Source organism: Culex pipiens, chromosome 2 (assembly GCF_016801865.2).
Source record: "Culex pipiens pallens isolate TS chromosome 2, TS_CPP_V2, whole genome shotgun sequence".
NCBI lineage: Eukaryota > Metazoa > Arthropoda > Insecta > Diptera > Culicidae > Culex > Culex pipiens.
Genome location: NC_068938.1, coordinates 127,226,750 through 127,253,626, shown reverse-complemented (window position 1 = coordinate 127,253,626; position 26,877 = coordinate 127,226,750). Strand labels below are relative to the sequence as shown.

General features: G+C 35.7%; 1 protein-coding gene across 2 annotated transcripts in view; it reads right to left on the bottom strand.

Moving 5' to 3' along the window:
• LOC120412563 (phospholipase B1, membrane-associated-like) overlaps positions 1-23,833 on the bottom strand; it is a 28,735-nt gene extending 4,902 nt beyond the window's left edge. The window contains exons 1-2 of one of the 2 annotated variants that reach the window (XM_039573068.2): positions 23,709-23,833; positions 1,797-2,287 (exon numbers count right to left, since the gene is read on the bottom strand). In XM_039573068.2, coding sequence (XP_039429002.1) covers positions 1,797-2,103 — 307 coding nt within the window. In that variant the 5' untranslated portion in view covers positions 2,104-2,287; positions 23,709-23,833. Of the gene's footprint in view, positions 1-1,796; positions 2,652-23,708 lie in introns of those variants that run through there. The other variant, XM_039573069.2, reaches the window with a different exon arrangement.
• Between the last annotated feature and the right edge of the window lie 3,044 nt (positions 23,834-26,877).

Below are 26,877 nucleotides of genomic sequence, written 5' to 3'. Positions count from 1 at the left end.
CGAGGTTAATTTTTCAAAATTGATTTAAAAATCCACTCAGAAAAATAAGCTTTATCGCTGTGAACAATAATATCAGCAATCTAAGCTTCATTTTAGGACCCAATTGAAATGTGGTCAAAGACAATCTTATCGGAAATTGGACGAGCTTTCCGGTTAAAATATTTACTAGACTGAAAAATCAAGTCTGTCATATAGAAATTGTTAAAAAACATTTATATTTTTAAAATCGCTGTAACTTCACAAGGATTGAACTAAGAACAGTACCGTCAGTGGGGGTGACATTGGGTCTGGGGGGTGAGATTGGGTCAATGTGATTTTTGACGGATTTTACAATTTCTCAGGTTCTTCTCAATGAAAATGAATTCTGTTGAAAGGGTTGTGTAGGGGACATCTTAAGATGACTTCGCTGAAAAAATCTCGTTCCTAGAACAAATCCTGTTATTTTGGCAGCTGTCAAAAGTTGGGGTACGTTTTTGGCCAAAAATGACCTCTCGAAAAATCATTTTTCTAATATTTTTGTTAAAATTGCTCGAAAACTACCCAAATGTTTGAAAATCTCCACTTCAAACATTGTAGCGTGTCAATACGATTCCCTCGAACAAGAAATACTGTTGGATGACTTGTTTTCACCATATCGTTGTATTTGAGCATCATTTTAGTTTCATTTGACCCAATGTCACCCCCTCTAAGGGGTGAGATTGGGTCAATTTTCAAACAATAGGCATATAAGGTAGTGTTCATCAAAATCAACCATATTTTGGGAAAATGTTAGTAAACTATCTAAGAACAAATCTACGTTGAAAGATTTTCGATGTCATTTAAATTGTTTTTGTTATTAAAAAAATACGAGTGGTGTATCGTTTTTTGACCCATAGTCACCCCCACTGACGGTAGTCAGTATGGACCCTTTTATGTAAAATTGTCTGGAAAATCGATTCCCGTATTCGGTTTTTTGAAAATTTTGACGTTTAAAGCACTTTTCAAAAAAAATAGTTTCAGTAAATGATTTTTGTATTTTTTTAGGTGAGTTGCTCCATCTTGAATTTTTCGTGAGTCTTTTTGTAACATCTTAGGCTATCTTCACAAAAAATTTGAACGAAAAAAATCGTGGGCTCCCCCTCAACTTTGACTTTTAAACTTAAAAAAATCAGAAAATCTCATAAAAGTGGTTTGTTTTTTTTCTTTCAGTGTATTTTTTTCGGAAATCTCGTAAATTTCCTACATGTTTGCCTTTAACCACTTATTGATACGATGCAACGGCTTCGTAAAAAAATCTCTTCAATAATTGGATATTTTGAAAACTAATGATTGCAAAACAACTGGGCAGGTGTAAAATGCACTTTAAAACACTTTTTTAGTTCAAATGTTCAGACCATGCCCCCCCTCGACCACAACCAGAGTCGAGGGACATAAACTTTAAAAAATATTTGCAACGGCTTTATACAAAAATCGCCTGTTTTTGATTACCTGTATTTTTAATAAGCAAATTTTCTGTAATATGAAATTGTGTGATTTTCTATATGTATGTAATCCCTTAACCGATTTCGCTCAAAATTTTCACAGTCACAGTTGCCTAAGGAATAGAATTACTCTTACGATTCAAAATTTCAAAATTTTCATTTTTTTTCTTGTCACTTTACTATACATACAGAAATGGTTTGTAAATATTCGCAAATCAGAATCATGGGATATGAATCAATCGATTCGGTGTCTTTGGCAAAGTTTCAGGTGATATTGAGGACAATCAAGACAACTTAACATTCAATACATCCGAATGGAGTTAGAAGATTACTCACCTGGGCGTAACTTGTGGACACTCTTCGGCACGCGTTCGCTCCTCCCCAGCGTCACATCACATGGAAACGGGAGCTCATTTGGAATCTTCTCCTGCAGAAAAAATCCCCTCGTCCGAAGGCCAGTTTTGCCCACAAAGTCGAACGTCCATTGCCGCAACGCGTGAAACATACTCCTCATCGAACCCATATCCAACGATGAGGTCTGATCGGTGATGTCCTGGCCCGACGACCTTCCAATCTGAATCACCAGCAGAATCACCACGAAATGCAACACCACTCTCTTCGCAAGGCACATTGAAGATTTCATTTTTATTATAAATATTTTTCTCTTAAGGTTAGATCACTTTGTCGCCGAGTCCACTATCCTATCCGGATCTACGCCGGAACGCCACCGCATGACAGTTTTTCGCGCGCGGTTTGATTCTCGATTAACTGCTGCCCAACTTATCCGTCCAAGTTTCGAGACTGACCCCCGACTGACTAAGGTGAAGCTGCGAGGCGAAAGGTGCACACAAAATAAGACACACTTTTGAGACACTGTTTCGGCACTGAGGAGTCATCGAGACAAACATAGGTAACTACCGGTGGATGTTTCCCTCTCGGTTGCTCAAAATCCGGTCGCCACAGACAGAGACAGAACTCATTGTGGACAATATTGGCGCGTGGCAAGGTGTTAAAAAATATTTGGTTAAGTCCTCCCAATGACACACATTTATGGAATACCGTTGAGGTTGGTGGAATTGAACCTGTTTTTGTGGTTTCTTGATTTGAATTTATTATGGTCTGCAAGCTTTGAATTCTTCAAAGATATTTAGACAGGGTCGAATGGTTTTTCTCCAAAGTTTGTATGGATAATTAGGGTGGTTCGTCGTTCTAGCATACAACCAAAAGTTGCATGCAAATAAAGGAGCCACATTTTTTGGAAAATACATTTCCCACTCAATTTGGTTTTCTACTGTACAATGGTTTTTGACCGCGGCCCGTGGTAGTCGCTCAACCTGCATTCCTGTCACACATGAGATCTGCACAGCTGATTCCACGTAGATTTTACCCGCCAGTAATGACAGGAAACGCTGACAAACGGAATATGTGCCAAAATCATAAGTGGTTTTTAACATATAAAGGGAAATCATCGTGAACTGGAACTGCCGGTCGTTAGCCCGGGTAAAGTGGAAACGTTGAGATGATTGTTGTCCTCTGCTCTCATCTCGCAAAAAGCCATACAGAGAACCACGTCCCTTTCAACCGGCTCCGTGGCCTAATGGTTACGGCTTCTGTCTCCCAAGCAGAAGGTTCAGGGATCAAATCAGGTCGGTGCCTTTGAAATTTGAAATTTGGAATCAGGAATTTGAATATGAATAAAAACTAAAATGAATCAGGTGGGATTCGAACTCACACCTTTGGTGGTGGTCTGGGACGCTAAGCAGTCGGCCATCAGAAGGTTTACACTCTAGCAGTGAATTGATCCGTAGTGTTGAAACATGTTATCTCTTCTTCTCATATTATTAAATACGCGCTGATCCCTGATTTGCCTGACGGGATTGGAAGTCTAAATATAGATCGAGTTTCCTTCAGATGCTTGCTTCTATGTTTAGGCGGAGCCAAACAATTCCCAGCGACCTCGGAATTGGACCGCAAGGAGCTCTGTCATTCTGAAATGGGTCGTTGGAAGCAGCGCGAGGGCTATCACCACCTAATACCCGGGTCTGAGATAAGCTGTATCAGCATTCGGCATGTACACAGTCTGATACAAATTATACTTTCCCATAATTTCGCTACCGGTTAGCGGGTATTGGATTGGACCACCACAAACACACACAATGGTTTTTGACCGCGAATCATACCCACAAAGCGTCAGTGAGTACATGTTGTTGCTAATATGTTGGAATATCTGGTCTAGTTAAAATCAGATTTAAGGTGTTCTAACTTTTTGAAGTCAAATGTACCATAAGGCTGCTGATATAATTTTTATGAAAAAACTAAGTTAATAAGCTTTTTAACAATATATACAGCAATTCCATTTGAAAAGAGCCTAAACCGAAAAAAAGTTCTCCGATCGGGCTCAAAAATTTTCTGAGAGTTCCTAGGCCAAAATAATTAGACCCGTATTTTTTTGTTTGGCCATTAGGGTGACCTACATCGTGCTAGGGCGGTTCGAAAAATGGCAATTTTCGTTATTTTTCGCAAAAACCACTTTTTTCGAAAAATCATATCTCCGCGCTATTTCATCCGATTTTAGCTGTCTTAGACGCAAAAGAAAGGTGATGAGTTTGACTATTTGAGAAAAATAGTAAGAAGTTCCAAAAATCTAGCTTAACTATTGAAAAAGTCGTATGAAAACTTAAAATGGCGTTTTGACCGTGTCTAGACGAAAGAGCCTATGTCTGAAAATATTTTTATCGGATTCCTCGGAAAATTTCACATAACATATCAAAAAATTGGCGATGTCAAACCGTACGTTCCCAAGATATGATTTTTTGAAAATAAAAACTGAGTTTTACGACGCGCCACGCGCAAAAACATGAAAATGACGAAATCGGCAAAAAATCATTTTTTTTCACTAAAACTGCGATAACTTAAAATATTCAGCGATGACCTATACATGACTAGGTATCAAAATTTTCGTAATTGAAAGACGCAACTTTTGGTACCCAGACATGTATAGGTCATCGCTGAAATTTTTAAGTTATCGCAGTTTTAGTGAAAAAAGTTGATTTTTTGCCGATTTCGTCATTTTCCTGTTTTTGCGCGTGGCGCGTCGAAAAACTTAGTTTTTATTTTTTAAAAATTATATCTTGGAAACGTACGGTTCGACATTTCCGAGGAATCCGATAAAAATATTTTCAGACATAGGCTCTTTGGTCCAGACACGGTCAAAACGCCATTTTAAATTTTCATACGATTTTTTCAATAGTTAAGCTAGATTTTTGGAACTTCTTACTATTTTTCTCAAATAGCCAAACTCATCACCTTTCTTTTGCGTCTAAGACAGCTAAAATCGGATGAAATGGCGTGGAGATATGATTTTTCGAAAAAAGTGGTTTTTGCGAAAAATGATGAAAATTGCCATTTTTCGAACCACTCTAGCACGATGTAGGTCACCCTAATGGCCAAACAAAAAAATATGGGTCTTATTATTTTGGCCTAGGAAACCTCAGAAAAATTTTGAGCACGATCGGAGAACTTTTTTTTTCGATTTAGGCTCTTTTCAAATGGAATTGCTGTATATATACACCCAAACGAAAAATATACATCAAAATCTGCATGAGTGGATTTGCTACAAAAAATGTTATATTTTATAACAGTTTTTGCAGCAAGCTCATAGCTCATTTTTGCCCGCGTCGTAAGCATGTCAGCGATCTGCAGTTCTCACCAACACATACTGGCGCGTCCCCGAGCAACACTTCAGAGAAAACAATGTGTTGGTGGTAGCGTGTCGGATCAACATCCAAAAAATTGATGGTTCAAATCTAATTCTGTTAAGATTTATTTTGTGCAATACAATCAATCAATCGTCAGTAATGTCGATAACTGTCGGTAACGGGCAAAAATGTCATACCCCTGTAACGCAAAAAATGCATGAGGACAGATTTCATGCAGATTCTGATATACTTTCATGCAGCCATGCATCACAATGATGCCACCGCCATTTGGGTGTATGTTTAAATTTTTGTGGTCTCGTGGCGCAGGGGTAGCGGCTTCGGCTGCCGATCCCGATGATGCTATGAGACGCGGGTTCAATTACCGCCTTATCCACTGAGCTTCTATCGGATGGTGAAGTAAAACGTCGGTCCCGGTTTCTCCTGTCTCGTCAGAGGCGCTGGAGCAGAAATCCCACGTTAGAGGAAGGCCATGCCCCGGGGGGCGTAGTGCCAATAGTTTCGTTTTTTTTTTCGTTTTTTAAATTTTAGGAAAAAATGTTAAAAAGTCAGAATTTTGTCTGAAATTCATTTCAAACTAGTTTGGTTTAAAAAAATTATTGATTAATATTGCACTTTAAACATAATTCGAAGCACGAATCAAAAGTTTTCACTCAGGGCAAAAACTTACGTTGTAAAATGTTTGTTGTAGAAAAATCGAAAAACTATGAGAAAAACTGCGATTGGCCAAAAAGTTATTACCGTAGGCTTATAGTCTATGAAATTACCTATCTTTTGACCTATGAGAGTATGGGTGTTGGAGGCTGTTGCAAAAAGATATTAGAGTTTTAAAATTTTTAACAGTAATTTGCAAAAGCTATGAGAAAAAGTCAAACCAATCCTGGATGTCTATGGCCCATTTTGCAGTGCTTCAAAATACCTTTCAAATGCATCTACGAGAGTTGGAATTGATGAAGTTTTACGGAGCAATTTTAAGATTTTTTAGGTTTTATGGACCTCAAACTTTTAAGTCCGTTTTACCCCAATTCCCTTTGTCACGCCTTCATCTCATGTATAGACAAACAAACGCTGAAAGTTTCATCCAAATCGGAGCACCTCGATACGACCTGTTACACATTGGTGAAAAACTTGCTCTTAAATGAAATTTATTTAACTAAAAATGCCTATAAATTTGGAGAATTTGTTAACTATTTCTCAAAAACACATATTATTTATTATTTACAAACTTATTTTACCGTACGAATTTAAATTGTGAGCAGTTCTCTAGGATTTCGGTCATTCGACTTTTTTTTTGTATTTTTTAATCCGACTGAAACTTTTTGGTGCCTTCGGTATGCCCAAAGAAGCCATTTTGCATCATTAGTTTGTCCATATAATTTTCCATACAAATTTGGCAGCTGTTGTCCATACAAAAATGATGTATGAAAATTCAAAAATCTGTATCTTTTGAAGGAATTTTTTGATCGATTTGATATCTTCGGCAAAGTTGTAGGTATGGATACGGACTACACTGGAAAAAAATGATACACGGTAAAAAAAAATTGGTGATTATTTTATTAAGCTTTTTATCACTAAAATTTGATTTGCAAAAAAACACTATTTTTAATGTTTTAGAGGACATAAAATGCCAACATTTCAGAAATTTCCAGGTTGTGCAAAAAATCATTGTCCGAGTTATGAATTTTTTAATTAATACTGATTTTTTCAAAAAATCGAAATATTGGTCGCAAAATTTTTTCAACTTCATTTTTCGATGTAAAATCAAATTTGCAATCAAAAAGTACTTTAGTAAAATTTTGATAAAGTGCACCGTTTTCAAGTTAAATCCATATTTAGGTGACTTTTTTGAAAATAGTCGCAGTTTTTCATTTTTTTTAAATTAGTGCACATGTTTGCACACTTTTGGAAAAAGGCGTAATATTGAATGTTTGGCCCTTTTGAAATGTTAGTCTTGATTTGAAAATTTTGAAAATAATGTTTTCGAAAAGATCGAAAAATTTCACAAATATATTAACATTGAAAATCGGACCATTAGTTGCTGAGATATCGACATTAAAAAATGGTGGGCTGTTTGGGTGAAACTTAGAAAACATCAATTTTCCTGTTTTTAAACCTTTGCATTGCAATATCTCAGCAACTAAAGGTCGTATCAACAAAGTCCGAAGAAGCAAAATATAGAGAATTTTCTCAGCTTTTCAAAAATATTTTTTCCAAAAGTGTGCAAACATGTGCACTAATTTAAAAAAAATAAAAACTGCCACATTTTTCAAAAAAGTCACCTAAATATGGATTTAGCTTGAAAACGGTGCACTTTATCAAAATTTTACTAAAGTACTTTTTGATTGCAAATTTGATTTTACATCGAAAAATGAAGTTGAAAAAATTTTGCGACCAATATTTCGATTTTTTGAAAAAATCAGTATTGATTAAAAAATTCATAACTCGGACAATGATTTTTTGCACAACCTGGAAATTTCTGAAAAGTTGGCATTTTATGTCCTCTAAAACATATCAAAAAATAAAAAAAATAAAAATAGTGTTTTTTTGCAAATCAAATTTTAGTGATAAAAAGTTAAATAAAAAAATCACCAAATTTTTTTTACCGTGTATCATTTTTTTCCAGTGTAGTCCGTATCCATACCTACAACTTTGCCGAAGACACCAAATCGATCGAAAAATTCCTTCAAAAGATACAGATTTTTTGAATTTTCATACATCATTTTTGTATGGACAGCTGCCAAATTTGTATGGAAAATTATATGGACAAACTAATGATGCAAAATGGCTTCTTTGGGCATACCGAAGGCACCAAAAAAGTTTCAGTCGGATTAAAAAATACAAAAATTAAAATTGAAGAAAAAATACCGATTTCGTAGAGAATTGCTCTTGTACTTTTCATTTTTCGGAAAAATCTCAAACTCAAGCTCGACCCGATGAGACCTGGAATCAAAAAAGTACATAAATATCATAAAAGTGATCACAACTCGAGACAGGGTTGCCATGGGGATAACTAAAAATAAATGTGGATCATCGAGCTTTCTGTTGAAAAATTATTTGCAGATCAGGATTATTACCTCACCTCAATGAAGAAAACGGAAATCTAAATCCAAAAAAATGGAGTATCCAAAAAAATGGGAACGAGATTTTTTCAGCTAAGTCATCTTAAGATGTCCCCTACACAACCCTTTTAGCAGAACTTAGTTTTATTGAGAAGAACCTGAGAAATGGTAAAATTCGTAAAAATCACTTTAATCAGATCCAATGTTTACAATGTTTGTTCTGGGAACGTCATTGTTTTCAATGATAAGAATACGACAAATTGCAAAAATGGTAATAAAGATCACAACGCACTAATCTCACCCCAGACCCAATGAAGGCATGTATTTTTTTTTTCTCATGAACATAATGTGACTTTCTCGTATTTCGTTTCCTGTAAGCCAATATCAAAATCACCAAATTACACGGTACCAGCTTCGTCATCCACGGGGAATTGCCCCGCCGGAGTCGGAACTATGCAAAAATGTATGACTTTGCGTCGCTCGCTGCCTCCATCTCTGTTTACTTTTCTCGCTTGATGGTATTGCTGAAACACCCCAAAAAACAGACGACGAACCTTCTCCCCATCAAGCCAACCGTAAATATTGATTCATTTCACTTTCGTTTAGCGTTATTTTTTCAGTTGAAATGATCCGTTTAAAAACCGGATTTCACCCACAGACTCGAAGTCATCGACGATCTTCGAACGGTGTTGTGATTCATTCAGCGAACGGTGGGGGCCCTCTCAACAGTAGTACAAACGAGTTCATCAACATGAAAAGAGTCTGCAGGTGATGACGCGAGATGATGTGGCGCCGCGGAATTTCACACCAACAATTTGTCAGAGAAGCCAGTTAGAGCGTGGTTTTGTTTGGGGCCTTCCTTTCATTCATGTTCATGCTACCGACCCACCGACCGTTCCGAACTCCATTCAGCGCGCTCTTATGCAATGCGCTCCACACTATTTAGCTAGGCTATTATCTTTCCAACTTTTTCCGCGTTTTCTTTGCGCGCTGAGCTTTGGTGGGTTGGTTGGTTGGAAGTTGGATCAAGTTCAAGTTCAAGGCTGGTTTTCTGTTTTTATTTTCCAGTTTCGTCGAGTTGGTTGGTTCGCTGCTGGGGCTTGATTGTGGCTTCAATTTCTTGCCTACTCTCTTCTCTTCCGGAAAGGGGTGCGGCACGACTTCACACCCAGCCGTATGCTGTCAGGTTTGCCACATTATGCGGATTGGATGATAGATTGCCCGAGCATAAGTCTATAATGTGACTACGGTAATGGTTAGGCATTCAGTGATTGGGGTAATCAATTACTAAACCAGTGGAGGTGATCGGGGGTAGCAATCGATCAATACTTTTTCCATCTGAATTGAAAATAAGCATTAAATCACTGAGTTATAATAAATCATTGTTCAGATGTTACATAATAAAATGCAAATATGTATAGATCTTCTATAGTTCCAGTATTTGATTTAAACAAACTTGAATTCATACCCTCTATCTAAGCTATTAAAACTGCATAGAATCTTACATAAAACATGGAACAAATCGCAAACTATTCATAGACAATTTCAGCACAAATGCTCGCAACATCCGCCAACAACCGGCAAAGGTTAATGAGTCCAGAGCGCAGCCACTTTTCTTGCATACTAAATGCGGGGCCCACTTTGAAGCAATTGCTTCACCTTAACTTTACCGTGACGTTCAACACTTTTAAGCCCGGCAATCGCACTTGGGCCAGCAATAATGTGGACATTAATCGGCACGATCACGTTCATAATTGTATCACAACACACACATTTCTAGAGTATGGTGGGGGAGGGAGGTGATGCCATCATCATAAAACCGAATATAATTGTTCGTGCACGCACTTTATGAGCGCTTCCATCACGATGTGCTTTCGAGCCACGTGCCAAAAGCGGAGCTTTACTACTGACTGGCGGCGTGGATTAGCAAACAATGTCGGCGTCAATTGTTCAGTGAAGGGCGAAGTAAATGAAAAAAAAAGCACGAAGGAAAGATTAATTGCGTTCCTGAACTTGACATTGAATCTTGTGGCTTGGGTGCTACCAGACGCGTAAAAGTCGTGAATGAGTTTCTTTTACTGTTTTGTTTTACTCTTGAGGAAATGGAATAAATTTGTATTTTACTTCCTTAGGCTTAAAGAAAAAAAATCAAAGAGAGTCCTTAGTTCGTTAACAACAGCGAGCAATAAATCACTCTGTTTTATTTGATCCTATAAAGTCTATGAGACTGTGAAACTATGCTAATAAAATATTTTTAGAGACACCAAACATGCAAATTCAGTGAAATGTTACTGAATTGGAATTAAATTCCACCTCAAGCTGACCAATCAGATTCTCTGGCGTGGGTTCAAAAGTTAACTTATTCATTCAAATTTTAAACCACGAACTAGCTGATGTCATTTTAAAATGTCACCTACAATATTTGACTGGGGTTTTCCAAAATTTTACAGCATTTTGAGGTATTTTCCAAAAGTCGAGATTTTTTTACTTTTAAGAGACATTGGGACAAGAGTTGTATTTGATAACTTTACTCAATGAAAATTACTCAACCAATACAACCCAAGTAGCAAGAAAAACATCGCTCTTTATTTTGTTGTTCAACAATTGCTGCATAAGTGTTTTTATTCGTTAATTATTGAACAAGTGTCAAAAAATATGGTCAATTGTTCACATTTTGACCAAAAACTAACTTAATCCACCTATGTGGTTGGAGCCTTCCTCACAACAATGGCTGTACACAAGTTTCATCTATTATTTATATCCGGCTTCCAAAAAGTACATCGATATCACTTAAGAGGCCATATCTCGAGACAGGGTTGCCAGATATTCAATGTTTTAGGCTCGTTGGAAAGGTTTTTTGATAACCTAACCAACGTTGGGTTGGATGGTGGATCCGGACATAGTTTACATACATTTAAGTGAGATCCGGCTTCAAAAAAGTACATCAATATCACTTAAGAGGCCATATCTCGAGACAGGGTTGCCAGATATTCAATGTTTTAGGCTCGTTGGAAAGGTTTTTTGATAACTTAACCAACGTTGGGTTGGATGGTGGATCCGGACATAGTTTACATACATTTAAGTGAGATCCGGCTTCAAAAAAGTACATCAATATCACTTAAGTGGCCATATCTCGAGACAGGGTTGCCAGATCTTCAATGTTTTAGGCTCATTGGAAAGGTCTTTTGATAACCTTACCAACAATGGGTCGGATGGTGGATCCGGACATAGTTTACATACATTTAAGTGAGATCCGGCTTAAAAAAAGTACATCAATATCACTTAAGGGGCCATATCTCGAGACAGGGTTGCCAGATCTTCAATGTTTTAGACTCGTTGGAAAGGTCTTTTGATAATCTAACCAACAATGGGTCGGATGATGGACCCGGACGTAGTTTACATACATTTAAGTGAGATCCGGCTTCAAAAAAGTACATCAATATCACTTAAGTGGCCATATCTCGAGACAGGGTTGCTAGATCTTCAGTGTTTTGGACTCGTTGGAAAGGTCTTTTGATAACCTAACCAACGATGGGTCGGATGACGGACCCGGACATGGTTTACATACAGTTAAGTGAGATCCAAATATATGTGAAAACACATTTTTATACATAACTTTTGAACTACTTATCGAAACTTCAATCTGTATAAAACTCGATCTATGGGACCCTAAACCAAGTCGAATGCAACAAGTTCGGGTCAAATCGGTTCAGCCAGTGCCGAGAAACATGAGCTAGTTTGTTGGTCACATACATACATACACACACACATACACACACACATACACACACACATACACACAGACATTTGTTCAGTTTTCGATTCTGAGTCGATATGTATACGTGAAGGTGGGTCTACGATGTTTTTATACGAAGTTCATTTTTAGAGCAGGATTATAGCCTTACCTCAGTGAGGAAGGCAAAAACCATTGTTCAACATGGTTGTGTAACACATATGCCAAATCTAGCAACAGATTACGAATAGTTCATTTCGAAGTTTATTCTGACTCAAATGGAACATGCTTGTAGAACTCGAAAAGCAAAATGACATTTGCAGACATGATGTTTCATTTCAGTTTGCTAAACGTGATAACATAGTAGATTCGACTTTTGGCTTCGGCTGGGATTTCTCGTAAACTCGTTGTTTATGTGAAGTTCGCGTTCGTGTTCTAAACACCGAGCATGGACATGTTGACGAAACAAGCAAGGATAGTTCTAAAAATAGAAACAGCTTATGTTCGAAAGAAGTTTTGGCAAACTGTTAATGAACTTGGTAAAACCTAGATGACCGTAGACTTCTTACTGACGTTTAGGCCTGCTCATCCAACATAGCCTCTCGTGGAAAAAAGCAGACGCGCGCCCGGACTTGACATTTGGAGTGATCTTGAGTTCGATACTTGCCCTGAGCATTCTGCATCAAAAAGGAAAACTGAAAATTCAGCACCGGGAACCAGCAGCAGTAGTAGAGTAGAAGTAGTAGCAAGCGATGTTAATTAGCACTCAAACATAATTGAAAAAAAATCCTAAAGGCATAATGAAGAAATTGAATGACTTTTTATGGTTGATAATTTTTTATTATCCATCATTCATAAATGGCGTATCCCTGTCCAAACTAATAAATTACAAAAACTGGTAGTTAAATATCGTGAAGCGACATTTCTCACAAATAAAGGATTAAATGAAGAAAAAATAACTTTTGAGCGAACGTCTTGAACATATTTTATGAAAAGCCTGTTAAACATTTTGCCTGCCATGATATGTTCTTGAACGGTTATAAAAACGTTTGCCTAACTCCCTCCTGAATCTTTAAGGCAGAATGTTGCTAAACGGTTCTAACGACGTTATCCAACCCGGTTCAGAATCTTATAGTCAAGAGTTCTTATGACATGTTCAACAAACGTTCTCTATGCAAGTAGGACGTGCGCTGGTAAAACTTGATTAAACCACGCACATTTCTAACGGGTTAAGAGATGTTCAACAACAGAAAAACGTGCGTTTTTTCCAGCGTTCAAGAGTTCTCTGGGACGTTGGGAAAACATAGTAAATGAGTTCAACAACAAGTTTGGAAATCTTTTGGCGAACAAAGTGTGCTACTTGGGAAATTAGGGTTCCTTTTGCAAGGAAAACAACTTGAGTAAATTTTTGTTACTCAATGCTCAATTTAAATATGTTTTAAAACTAAAATAGAAAAAAATACAAAATCAGTCTACCAACATGTTTAAATCCATAAACTTACTCTAACATTTAAATATACTTTTTTAGAATTAGTAAATACTCTGAAAAAAAAACTTTCGATTGAATAATGAAGACTTTGAGCATGTTTATGTTAGACTTCTAATTGGAGTTTTCGTGAATTGACACTATATACGAATACTTCGAAGTGCGAACACTACAATTATACTTCCTTGTTTTATATAGAATAATACTTATTCATATTGAATTTTATTTTCAAATAAAATGAATATGCTGATTCATACAGAAACTATAGTTAAAAAAATTAATTTTAAAAGCAGTATTGCATGATAAAAAAAAACAGGTTTTATGTCGGTTTCTCAACCAAGTACCAAACATTTAAAATAAGGAATATGTTTGAGAATGTCCCAAATTGCAAAAAAAACTAAAAATAGGCTTTTGGAAATAAAATAGCGAAGAATATGTTGAATTTTTGCCCCATGAATAAATAGATCAAAATTGTGCGTGAAATCAAATAACAAAATGCTTTTCAAAACAATTTGATAGTTGCTGATGCTTTTCTAACGATCGAAAGTTTTCTTCGAGGGTAATAGGGTCCTAAAGTCCTTTGTAAATTTTTAAGTACAGTGGTAAAAAACACGATTAAAAACCATTTCTGATCACTTTTTTTTTAAATAAAAAAAAATAATTGACAAAACAATATTTTTTCGATAGATCAACTATGGTCCCCTTGGAACGAGCTGTCAAGTAGGACCTTTTCTGTCAAGAAGGGCTGCGAAGTTATTTTTTTTTTAAATTGATTCAAAGATCCATTTTAAATTCTTTGCTGCCGTACAAAGGGTCAATGTACTCAGAAAGCTTTATCGTTGTGAACAATAATATCACAAATTTAAACTTTATTTTAGGACTCAATTGTTAAAAAAATTAAATCATAAAAAAATGATTTAAGCATTTCTTTGAGAAGTGTCGTTTTTTTATTTTATTTTTCTTGAACCGATAAGGCCGCTGCAAAATATTTAAAAAAGTTTTTGTCCCTCGGCCCTGGCCGAGGTCAAGGGGGGGGGGACAAAAAATAAAAAAATATAAAAATTTAAATAACAAGCCATAGTCTTCACATGTAAATGAAAAAAGTGTTTTAAAATGCATTTTACACTAGATCAGTTGTTTTGAATCATTGGTTTTCAAAAAATCTAAGATCTGACAAAATCAAAAATTGTATCGAAAAAAAAAAGATTTTGCATCGAAAATTTTCAAAAAACCTTAAGATTTTTTAATAAACCCAAACATGCTAAAAATAATTTTAAACGCAGGAGAATGTATTTTAATTTGATTTCAGCTGGTTGCACTTAAATTTTCATTGAAATTTCGAAGTTTATTGTAAAAATATTTTTTTTGCCCCCGGATTTTTCGGGCCAATTTTGAAGGGGGGGGGTGACAAAAACTTTTAAAAATATTTGTACCAGCCTAAGTAACTTTGAACAAAATGGTTCGAAATGCCATTGAAAAAAAATACTGATAATGCAATTTTAAAACAAATCGACCTTTAAAAATTCAATCAGCTATACATGGCGTGGCTTAAACAAAATATCATAAACCGAGATACCCCATCGGAAATTTATGCGTAGAAAAATATTCTATGAGTGAAAATTGCGTTTTTAAAATTTTTAAGCTTTTTGATTTTTTTGTACGGATTGGCCTTCAAGGTAAATCGACCTTTAAAAAATATTTAAGGCTTCATCCATAAAGTTAGTAGTATTTTTTGTTTTTAAAAATTTAAATCTTGTGAAAAATGCTTGAGTGTCATATGGTTAAAATACCCTAACTTTTAAAATATGTTTGTAATTCAACAATATTTGATAAAGTAAACCAAGGATGACCAAAGTATGGCTCGCGACGAGGTAATTTTTTTATGGCCCGTGGACCCATTTTGAATGATCATCTAAGATGGCCCTTTGACCCACCCAAAGTGATTTTATAATTCTTGAGAATAAAGGTTTAGTTTGAGCTTTTTTGTGATTCTTTTTAGTTTTTGTTAGTATACAACTATTAATTTATCCACACTTTGATCCCGATTATACGAAACAAATATTTTGATGAAAAGTAAAAAATTTCACACGTTTCGCCTTAATTTTCATATTTTTTCGATAAGAAATATATAACGTTCAAATTTGACTAATGTTTAAAACTGTAAAAAAAGCACAAATAAAAGTATTTCATATAAATTCAAAAGTAATAGCGCTCCATCTTTAGGGGCTGGGTCTCAAATTTATTTTGCACTTAGAAACCTTGCACCTCGGGATTCGAACACATGACATTTGAGTTACGAATCTAAGTGCACAACAGCTGATTTAGTCAGACCGACATTTGTTGAATTTGTAATGAAATTTGAAGAATTATTGTCAATAATGTAAGTTAGTGATAGTTCCATTTTAATTGAAAATATAATTACGCAATTTCTATCAGTTTTTGTCACCCACTTTACATAATTTTCACAAAATAAATTTAATTTCTATGAAAAGCAAGTGCATCCAATTATTCTTTTTTGCATTCATAATTCTTTTTTGTTACATTCGGAAACTTACGATTGTCTTAAGCCACAAATTGTCCAATAACCCCTTATACTAGACCAGACTATGGTATTGTAATGAAGTGTTTGTGAATAATTTTAATTTTGCTTTTTTTTTGGCTTTAATATTCAATGGTAATACTCCCATAAGGCATTTCACCGTTCGTTACAGGACTCCAAAAGACAATTTGCCCCACGTACATTGTACAAACAAACCGGCTAGGCTAATAATTATATAACAAGCCATTACTGCCCAAACCTAAAAGTAGCAAATTATTGCTCGAACACTTTTCATGGTCACGACATAAATCATTGGATTGAAACAAACACACAAGCTTTCGTTATTTATCAGCACAGCCTAAACTGAATTTTAATCATCCTGCGCACTAGTCGCATGCCATGAATGTAACCGACATGAATTTATTTCAGTGTTTTATGTCTATGATCGATTAGGGTAACCCACAATCCAAATGTTTTTGATATACTTTATTTTTCTACCTGCCAATTCTATGCAAAATGCTTTATCCAGGTTTTTAAAACAAAAATCGCTGTGATATCTTTAGACACCCTATTCAAACAACACGTACTTTGAATATCGGCATGATGGCAACGCAAATTTAAACACGGTCATTTGGGCAAAATGTTGATCGTGCGCCGATGATGGTAATTTAATTTGACTTGAACCGCACACTTGCCCGGTGAGGCGTTACAAGTTGATGGACGACGTCCAGCTGGCAACAGGTGTACGAAAACGTAAAACAAATCTGCCACATTTCGACACAACTCAAGTTAGATGAATGATGGTCATGAGGCAGGGGCCATTCACGGGTTGGAAGAAATGGTAGAAAAGTGTGATTGAAGCTGTTTCGAAATGGCAACCTTACTACCCAGATGCTGATCGGACGTCGATGACGACCTTGGCGGTGGTTTGGGGGGCAGCAATTGACCAACATCGGAATAGTGGCTTTTAGTGCAAAATTTGCACCTTTGCAAGCAAAGTGAGTAAGTACCCTTGGCATTTCCAGTGCGCACGGTTATTCATGGGAAGTCAGATCGGCCCGAAAGCTTAAGTTGTAACGTGATATTTATTGCTCAGTTCAAATATATGTTCTGATATTCAAATGTGCTGTAGGTTTTCGAGTGGTTCTAGATGCAGGTTCGTAGCTTTTGCGCTAATTCAGGTCATTCGTATCAATCATGAAAGAATTTGCACCGCCAGTGGCTTGCGTTTGAAGGTTTGATACTTAGAAATGTTTAATGTACAAGAAAATGTTGCACGCTTCTAGAATAACAATCTTTAAGCGGTCCTTCTTGATTCAAGAAGACATTTTCACTTTGTAACGTCGCTTATTTCTTTTTTCCTATTAAATTAGCTAGTGTGATTCTCCACAAGTTCATAATGTTTTATATAATCAGTATGTTTACGTGAGAACATAAAAATGTATTGTGTGACACGGCATGTTTTCTAAAACAACCTTATCAGGAAAAAATAATCATCGCCACTTTCAAATGTGTCTTATAGGAAATTTTCTCAGCTTTCCAATGCTTCTAAAAGCGAAATGTTTCATCGGGAAATTTTTGAGATATCTCTATTTTTAGTTTTTTGGTTTTAAATTCCTTTATTATTTATTGGAAACTTTAAACTAAAAGTTCAGAAAACTTATCATATCATGAGTTTCATGAGTCATTTACTCATCAAAATGTTTGCACATTTTGATGAGTAAGACAAGAAACAACTTTGTAGGAGGTTGCAAACCGCTAAACATTTTGAAAATTATGTTTTGTCTAAGTTTTTGAATGTATGGGATTTATTCAGAAATTAAAATCATAAAACACACAGAAATTAAAATCATAAAACAAACAGTGTAAAAATGTTTTTTTTACAAGAATTATTTGATAATTACATATTTTTTGTGTACAAATATCACGTGTCTACTCTGATTTGTGATTGTTTAATGGTATTTTTGAATTTTAATGAATAAATTTGATTTTTTTCTTAAGCAAACATTAACCAGGAACATAAATACAAATATGATTTGAAATCGAAAATGTACTACATATTACTGTAGCAAGCTTCAAAAGTCATATTTTCATGAGTATAAAATAAAGATAAAATTTTATAAAATGTTTTCTGTAGAAAATGCACTTAAAAGTAGCAATAAAACTCGAGTCTTCCAATTCAGAATTCTGAAAACACCGTCACAAACATTTATTTTTGTTTGAACAAAAATTAAATAGTATTTTGACCAAAAAAAATCTAACAGAAACTTTTTTTCTAAACTATTTGAACAAAAATCAAGACATATATATTTTTTAAGATGAGATTGAAGATGAGAGTCTTATAAACTTCTAAAATATTGCTAATTCCTTGATCATTTAATACAAAAAAAACTGAAACAATCATTTCATACTAATGAAAAGTATTTCTCCTAAAGCTAGCAACTGTAATTTGCAGTATAATTTCGAGTATAAAACATGTTTTTTATCCATGCAACTAGTTAGTGTTTGATTAATGGAAATATGATATTTATTCATAAAAATCTTGTAATTCCCTATCAATCTCAAACCTGTAAAAATTTCGGTTGTATCAGCTAATTAAAAGCTGAATCAGAGCAGACCGGTGTTAATTGTACACAACAGTTATGTAATAATCTAGTTGTTCTTGTTAAAATAATATTTCAAGACGTTTTTATTATTTTATTATTTGAATAAATCCCACATATTCAAAAAATCGATTAAAACAAAATTTTCAAAATGTTTAGCAGTTTGCAACCTTCTAAAAAGTTGTTTCTTGTCTTATTTTGCACATTTTGGTCAGTAAAATACACATGAAACACATCATTTGACAAGTTTCCTGGACTGTTATTTAAAAGTTTCCAATAAATGATCAAGGATTTTAAAAGAAAAAACTTAAAATTGAGATATCTCAGAAATTTCCCGATGAAGCATTTCGCTCTTAGAAGCATTGGAAAGCTGAGAAAATTTCCTATAAGACACTTTTGAAAGTAGTGATGACTATTTTTTCTCCTTAAGGTTGCCCAGAAAACACGCCGTGGTGAAAGTTAGTTAAATACCGTAAAACGGAGTGACTTTGATAGTCGGCGTGACTTTACGATTTTTCCGCAAAATGAAGAGTAAAATTAAAATACGTACGGAATTGTTTAGAATCATACTGGCCGTGGTAGAGAAGTGTTCAAAGTAACTCAAGAAGAACTTTTAATAAAAAATTTTAAAGGTTTAAAAAGTGAGTTAACTGTAGTTAAGAAAATGCTGATGAACTTCATTATTTTAAGCTTCTCAAAGTGTCATGATTTTCTCAATGAACATGATTTTGCATCTGAAAACGGAATGCATTTCCGGATTCTTTGGACAATTATCCACTAGGAGAAGGTTAAATAAGTTTGTAAATAATAATGTAAATAAAAATCTCCAAATTTATAGGCAATTTCAGTTGAACAAAGTTTCATGTAAAATGTGAAAACTTGTGATTAGTGCTTCGAATTCAGTATGAAATGCAATATTAATCGATAATTTTATAAACAAAACTAGTTTTAACAAATTTCAAGCAATAATCCGACTTTTTACAATTTTACCTAAAATTTTTATGTATTTTGTTAAAAAGCTTATAAACTTGGTTAACTAAACATAAGCATTGTTTTTTTTTTTTCTTAAAATCTATATCAGCAACTTTAGTGATGGTTTGAACATCTTGATTTGACAATATGAATTGAAACTAAGAATTTTTAACGTAACTATTTTTCTATACAATGTTGAAAAAACTTGTTTTTCAAAATACTGCATGGACTTTGTGTGACCTACCCCAGTACATGTTTTAAAAATAATAATCTTGAGAAAAACCCTTGCCTGTTGGAAAATATTCCACAAACAAATTAATGGCAAATGCACAAAATTTAAACAAAATTGCATTAGGGCATCTTCTACAATCTTCAAATAACTTTTGTGAAAAAAGAATGGTACCACTATCTTTAAAAATCAAGTTTTTCCAAAATTTCTTTTTAAGATTTTTTTAACAGTAAAAGTAGTGACAAAAGCTGTTAAACATCAAACTCAAAACTGTTATCAAGTGAGCAATTAATGTGTAAAGCATCAAATCATTTACTGAGCAATCAGGTCGATGTAATGTCACTTTTTCAGTCTTATTTGAGGTAAAATTACATTAGGTAATATTCAACCTTCCAGAATAAAACTTTTATTTTACTGTCATTTTGATTTGAAAAGGATTATTTGGATAGTTTGCTGGGTTTACTTCAGTTCAAAATTGATTATCAATAGTTGTTGGAATTTAATTCCTTACAAATTCCAATAGAAGATTCAAAGGCTGTCTAAAGCTTGTGAAAACTTGTGAAAATCGGAATTTACATATGTTCTCGTGATAACACTCAGAGCGATATTATTCATAACAGCAAACTTGCCATTTCGTAAACATTCGAAAACGAAGTTGACTTTATAGCTGTCGGCCACTATTGCTAGTACCAACCACTAGTAAAAAACTAACTTAATCCACCTATGTGGTAGGTGCCTTCCTCACTGATGCGACGAGAATAACGTTCCTCTACAGGTTTAGCCGAGTGGGAATAAATCTTTCTTAGGGGCATTACCAACTATTGGAAATGTAGAAAGGAGAAGTAAAAAGAAGAGAAAAGAAGATCGATAGAAAGGCAAAAGAAACGACCAGAAATCACAAGTACGACATAGATCCTTTTCCAACAATGGGTGATATGTGATATGATGGGTTTGCACACAAATTTCGTCTAATTTTGTTAAGTTCTGGAATACAAAAAACACACATATCACTCAAGGGCTCATAAGTGGTATAATAAGTGGTCATAGCTTGAGACAGGGTTGCCAGATCTTCAATGTTTTAGACTCGTTGGCAAGGTCTTTCAATTACCTAACTAACGATGTATAACATGACGATGTTTGGTTCAGTTTACTGCCATTTAGTCAACTTCCGAAAATATGCAAAAACACATTTTTATACATAACTTTTGAACTAGTCATCGAAACTTCAAACAATTCAATAACACCGTATGGGACCCTAAACCAAGTCGAATGCGACTGGTTTGGTCAAAATCGGTTCAGCCAGTGCTGAGAAAACTGAGTGACATTATTGGTCACATACACACACACATACACACACACATACCCACACACATACACACACACATACACACAGACATTTGTTCAGTTTTCGATACTGAGTCGATATGTATACATCAAGGTGGGTTATCGAGCTTTAAATAAAAAAAAATTATAGCCTTACCTCAGTGTGGAAGGCAAAAAAGCAAAGCAATCCACTTTAACGACCCCCGGGTCTTTTGTGGGCTCTGTTGCAAGTTTCTGCGCATTTCTAGGCGTCCGAAGGTTATGTGTGAAGCGTCACTCAAAACCTCTTTTACGCAAATGGACCTACGTTTTACTTCCCCATCCGATAGAAGGCCAGGAGGATAAGGGGGGAATCGAACCCGCGCCCCATAGCAACTTAGAGATCGGCAGCCGAAGCCGCTAACCACCGCGCCACGAGGCCCTCCACTAGTGTCTTCCTTTTAACTACAAGGACTTCGCCGCCCTGGGCGTTCAAAACAAACAATCAATGCCTTTAAAACCATTCCCTTAGCATACAATAAGTTACAGCTCATTGAAATTTATAATTTTCCAACTTGATCTACGCACAGGCCATATAACGAAAAACATACTTTTTTCATGTTGGTCGATCTGGATAGCCTATTATGGTATTTTTATGGATTAAAAAGTATACAGCCTTCAAGGTTACTGTTTTTGAGAGTTGTAAGCGTTAGTTCCACCGAATTTTACGCATTCTATTTTCCACACAGAAAAAAATGATGGTAATATTCATCAGGAAATGGTAACAGATCTTCTGGCAAAAAAATGCGTAATGTTACATCAGGAATTGGTGAATTTTCATCAGTTTCTGATGAATATTCATCAGGTTCACATTTTTACACATTTTTTGAGTAATATTACTCAAAAAATGAGTAATATTCAACCTACCAAATTTTCAACATTCCAAAATTCAACTTTTTTTTGTTGTGCAGTTACAATAAAATAGTGATCTTTTCAAAAATATCCCGATTCTGAAAATGCATAAATTTTTGGGATTTTTTAGAGCCTACAATTTTTCAACGAAAAAATAATGCTACTAATGATGGCAATGATGATACTAACAGATGCTCTGATGTGACTTTTAACAATATAGAGCCGCTGGGCACGCTTTTGAGCCATCGACAACGGTTTTAAGTTATTGATTTATTTTGACAGAATCACACAAAATAATAACCAAAATGGCATTTTTCACACAAATTACCAATTTTAACAAAATTTAAAAACTTCGTCAATTGGGCACTTCTAATGATGCTTTCGGCACATTGTTGGATATTTTAAACTGTTTCGTTTTTGAAATATAAATTATTTAATTAGGGTAAATATTGTTCCAAAAATACATTCATAATTGTAGACCGCATGTACACAGTTTTGGTGAACTGCAAAAAACTATCATGACGATATCTTAAAAACATACTAAACTAACACCATAATACCTAAAAAATCAGATTGTTAAATAAATTTAAGAATGGCACCACTTTTCTGTGAAAAACTGCACATGTCGCATTTTTTTATGGGTCATACTGTATTTACACAAAGAACTTTAGAGCGCCCGCCGCGGTAAACATTCAAACATTAAAAAATGAAAGGCCATAAATAATGGATGCTGCACTGTTTATTTTGAGAATGTCTTTAAAACATGTAAGCAAAGTATAAATTGCAGCTGTAAATATGACACAGTTTTATGTTTTTAAATCCCAAATTCAAAATTTATCTAAATAATTCCTTAACAGCTCTTGTTTTGTTATAACATGGGGTAATATCGGCAAAGTGTACGGATTTTTGCAACACTTTTTTAGTTTTTACCCTGTTGGTTTGACAAAGTCAAACTAAAAAGTGGAGAATTGTCACTTTTTACACGGGACTTAAAAAAAAATAATTGTCTCGAGAGTCTCCTTCGGGTAATTCCAAAACAAGCTCTCACTTTTATTTGCAACTAAACGGACACCATAATTAAAGCATCTCGAATCAGTTAGACCCGTTTAGTCATGCGCATTTGAGTGTCCTGTCCCCCCAGCAGAATCGGTATTGTAAACCAATTATTACTCTGCCCAAAAAACACCACAGGGTTAACCGCGTATTTAAAGCACCACGCGCCTCGGCCCTAATTCAACAATGCTCCCAAGTTTGCCTCTGCCAGCCGAGCATTAAATTGAATTAGTCACTTTTGCTAAAAACCTAAAACCAAGCCAGCCTGTCTCATTTGGTTCTGTCCACCGGTTTGTTTTGCACGACACACTCGGTTCGTTCACTGCACTGCACCGGGCCACCTCTAGAAGGCGGTTGATTGACATTGATTTTGAGCTGTTTAGCTCAGCATTGAACTTGTTCGAATAAATTGGCTTGACTAGATCCGATCAGGCAAGGCAACGCACTTTTGTGGACATCTTGTAGAATGCACCAACTCCCTTCTGATCTGCACTGCAGTTCAAACCCGGTCTCGGTCAAGATTTTCTTGTTTTTCCTCCCTGCACTTGAATCATTGACCGAGTGAGAGGTTGCTGCTCATTTATGATTCTGAGCAAGTTTCGCGCGCAATAATCGGATTCACTTCATTTAGCCAAGACACCAACCACTTGAGGTCGTTTCACCCCACCGACGACACCGAACTGCTGCTGCAACACGTTTAGAACAAAACGCGTTCGATCGGCGCCAAGTCTCGAGAAGTACTGAACCATCGCCAAGCTGGAAGTTGCTGCTGCGAAAACGTTCTGAGCAAAACAAAATCTGCGCGCGCGCCCCATTCGGAAGCGTCGAAGATTCGGGGGGCCGCCGCCGTTGAGAGTTGAGAGCTAAGGTCCCCCGAAGCGGACATGTGTGTGGAAATATTGCCGACTGCTGGAAATTATGAATAGTTGATCTCGGAGGCCTCGTTACCATTCATGGTTCATGCTGGTTGTTTTTGAGCTGGAGAGGAACAGCAACAGCAGCAGCTGTACATTAGATTGCCCGTGATCTGTTCACCCGGTCAACAACGCCGCCGCGGTCGAAGTTCTTTCTCTGCTAGACCGGCAAACAATAACGCATCGAAGGCAGTGTAGGTTGGAATCTTTTGGATAAGCTTTCTGACCCGATAATAATGATAATAATGTTTCTTTTTAAAACATATAAAAATTAAATGAAAGAAATTAAGACAGAATATAAAGGCCTTTTATTTTCGAAAAAAAAAGTAGCTCAAAATGACCTCCGAAACACGGGAACAAATTGCATACCATCACTCAATTCATGACAATGTTTTTTTTCTATTCAATACAGTTTACAAGTTACTTCCTTGAAAAATATTGCATAGGGTGGGCGATAAAAAACTTCAAATACAAATTTGCATTGGCCTCAGGATAAATTTCTTAAAATGATCTGGTGATATTTTATAAAAAAAAAATAACAATTCACTTCATTCCTTCAATTTATTATAGCAATCTAGCTAAATATCGAATATGCAACAGCTCGAACACCAAAGGTATAATTGTTGTATGTTTTTAATACGCTGAATAGATTGCACTTTTCGTGATTGCACTCTGCACTGCTGTTGCCCAACAGCATCTTCAGTGCTACGATTTAACGGCTATAAATAAATTAAAAATGTTTTTATTGAATTAAAAAAAAAGCTCAGATTATCAACTTACATCGTTCATATTTGAAATCCAAACCAGGTGGAACGATTTTTCCCGCGATTCCATACACCTGAGATTCAGTTTTACCGTCTGGTACTGTCAGGTACAAGTTTGTTTATGTAAAGTGCTTGCAATTTCTGCTAGGATAAATATCAAAATTCATTCTTGTTGAACTTACATTGGTTTGGCCGTTGCAACTGTTCTCCAACACCGTCTCGTACATTGTCCGGGCAGCGTAATAGCTGCGATCGACGTCACGCCTTACAGTTATGACCAACGCATCGGATGCCTTGTCCAGATCTTCAAGCTGGGCATGGAACATGTTGTGTTGATTTCCGAGTCGAACCAACCGTTCAGCAACTTCAGCGTGGTGAGGATTGCCGCTTTTTAGCCGTTCAGCTTCCTTCAGTTCCATGTTCATCGTTTTTATCATGTAGAAGCACTTCTTCTCCCTTTTCTGTTTTTTAAACTTCTTCAGCTTGAAACATGATGGTGTATTTCCCATGTCGAATACGGACCTGAGAAACAAATACAGTATGTCAACTATCGTCATTGGGAGTAACCCTGGGGGAAGAATTTTGGTTGAAGGGTATTTTCTTACATTTTTCAGATTCATATCAATGAAACTTGATTCCGTGTCGACATCTTATGGAAACTTTACTGAAAAAACACTTTCTAGTACACAGAAAAAAATGATGGTAATATTCATCAGGAAATGGTGACAGATTTTGTGGCTAAAAAATGATGAATTTTACCCCAGAAAATTATGAATTTTCATCAGTTTTTGATGAATATTCCTCAGTTTCACATTTTTACACATTTTTTATGTAATATTACTCAAAAAAACTAACTTAATCCACCTACGTGGTTAGAGCCTTCCTCACTTATTTCCAACAATGGCTGATGTGATGGAATTGTACAAACATTTCATCTATTTTTTAGATCCGGAATAAAAAAGTACATAAATATCACTTAAGTGGCCATACCTCGAGACAGGGTTGCCAGATCTTCAATGTTTTGAACTCGTTGGGAAGGTTTTTTGATAACCTAACCAACGATGGGTCAGATGGTGGATCCGGACATAGTTTACATACATTTAAGTGAGATCCGGCTTCAAAAAAGTAAATAAATTTCACTGAAGTGGTAATAACTCGAGACAGGGTTGCCAGATCTTCAATGTTTTGGACTCATGCGAAAGGTCCTTTGATAACCTGACCAACGATGGGTTGGATGGTGGATCCGGACATAGTTTACATACATTTAAGTGAGATCCGGCTTCCAAAAAGTACATCAATATCACTTAAGTGTACATATCTCGAGGCAGGGTTGCCAGTTTTTCAATGTTTTGGACTCGTTGGAAAGGTCTTTTGATAACCTAACCAACGATGGGTCAGATGGTGGATCCGGACCTAGTTTACATACATTTAAGTGAGATCCGGCTTCAAAAAAGTGCATCAATATCACTTTAGTGGGCATATCTCGAGACAGGGTTACCAGATCTTCAATGTTTTGGACTCATGCGAAAGGTCCTTTGATAACCTAACCAACGATGGGTCAGATGGTGGATCCGGACCTAGTTTACATACATTTAAGTGAGATCCGGCTTCCAAAAAGTACATCAATATCACTTAAGTGGGCATATCTCGAGACAGGGTTGCCAGATCTTCAATGTTTTGGACTCGTTGGAAAGGTCTTTTGATAACCTAACCAACGATGGGTCAGATGGTGGATCCGGACCTAGTTTACATACATTTAAGTGAGATCCGGCTTCCAAAAAGTACATCAATATCACTTAAGTGGGCATATCTCGAGACAGGGTTGCCAGATCTTCAATGTTTTGGACTCGTTGGAAAGGTCTTTTGATAACCTAACCAACGATGGGTCAGATGGTGGATCCGGACATAGTTTACATACATTTAAGTGAGATCCGGATATATGTGAAAACACATTTTTATACATAACTTTTGAACTACTTATCGAAACTTCAATCTGTATAAAACTCGATCTATGGGACCCTAAACCAAGTCGAATGCAACAGGTTCGGGTCAAATCGGTTCAGCCAGTGCCGAGAAACATGAGCTAGTTTGTTGGTCACATACATACATACACACACACATACACACAGACATTT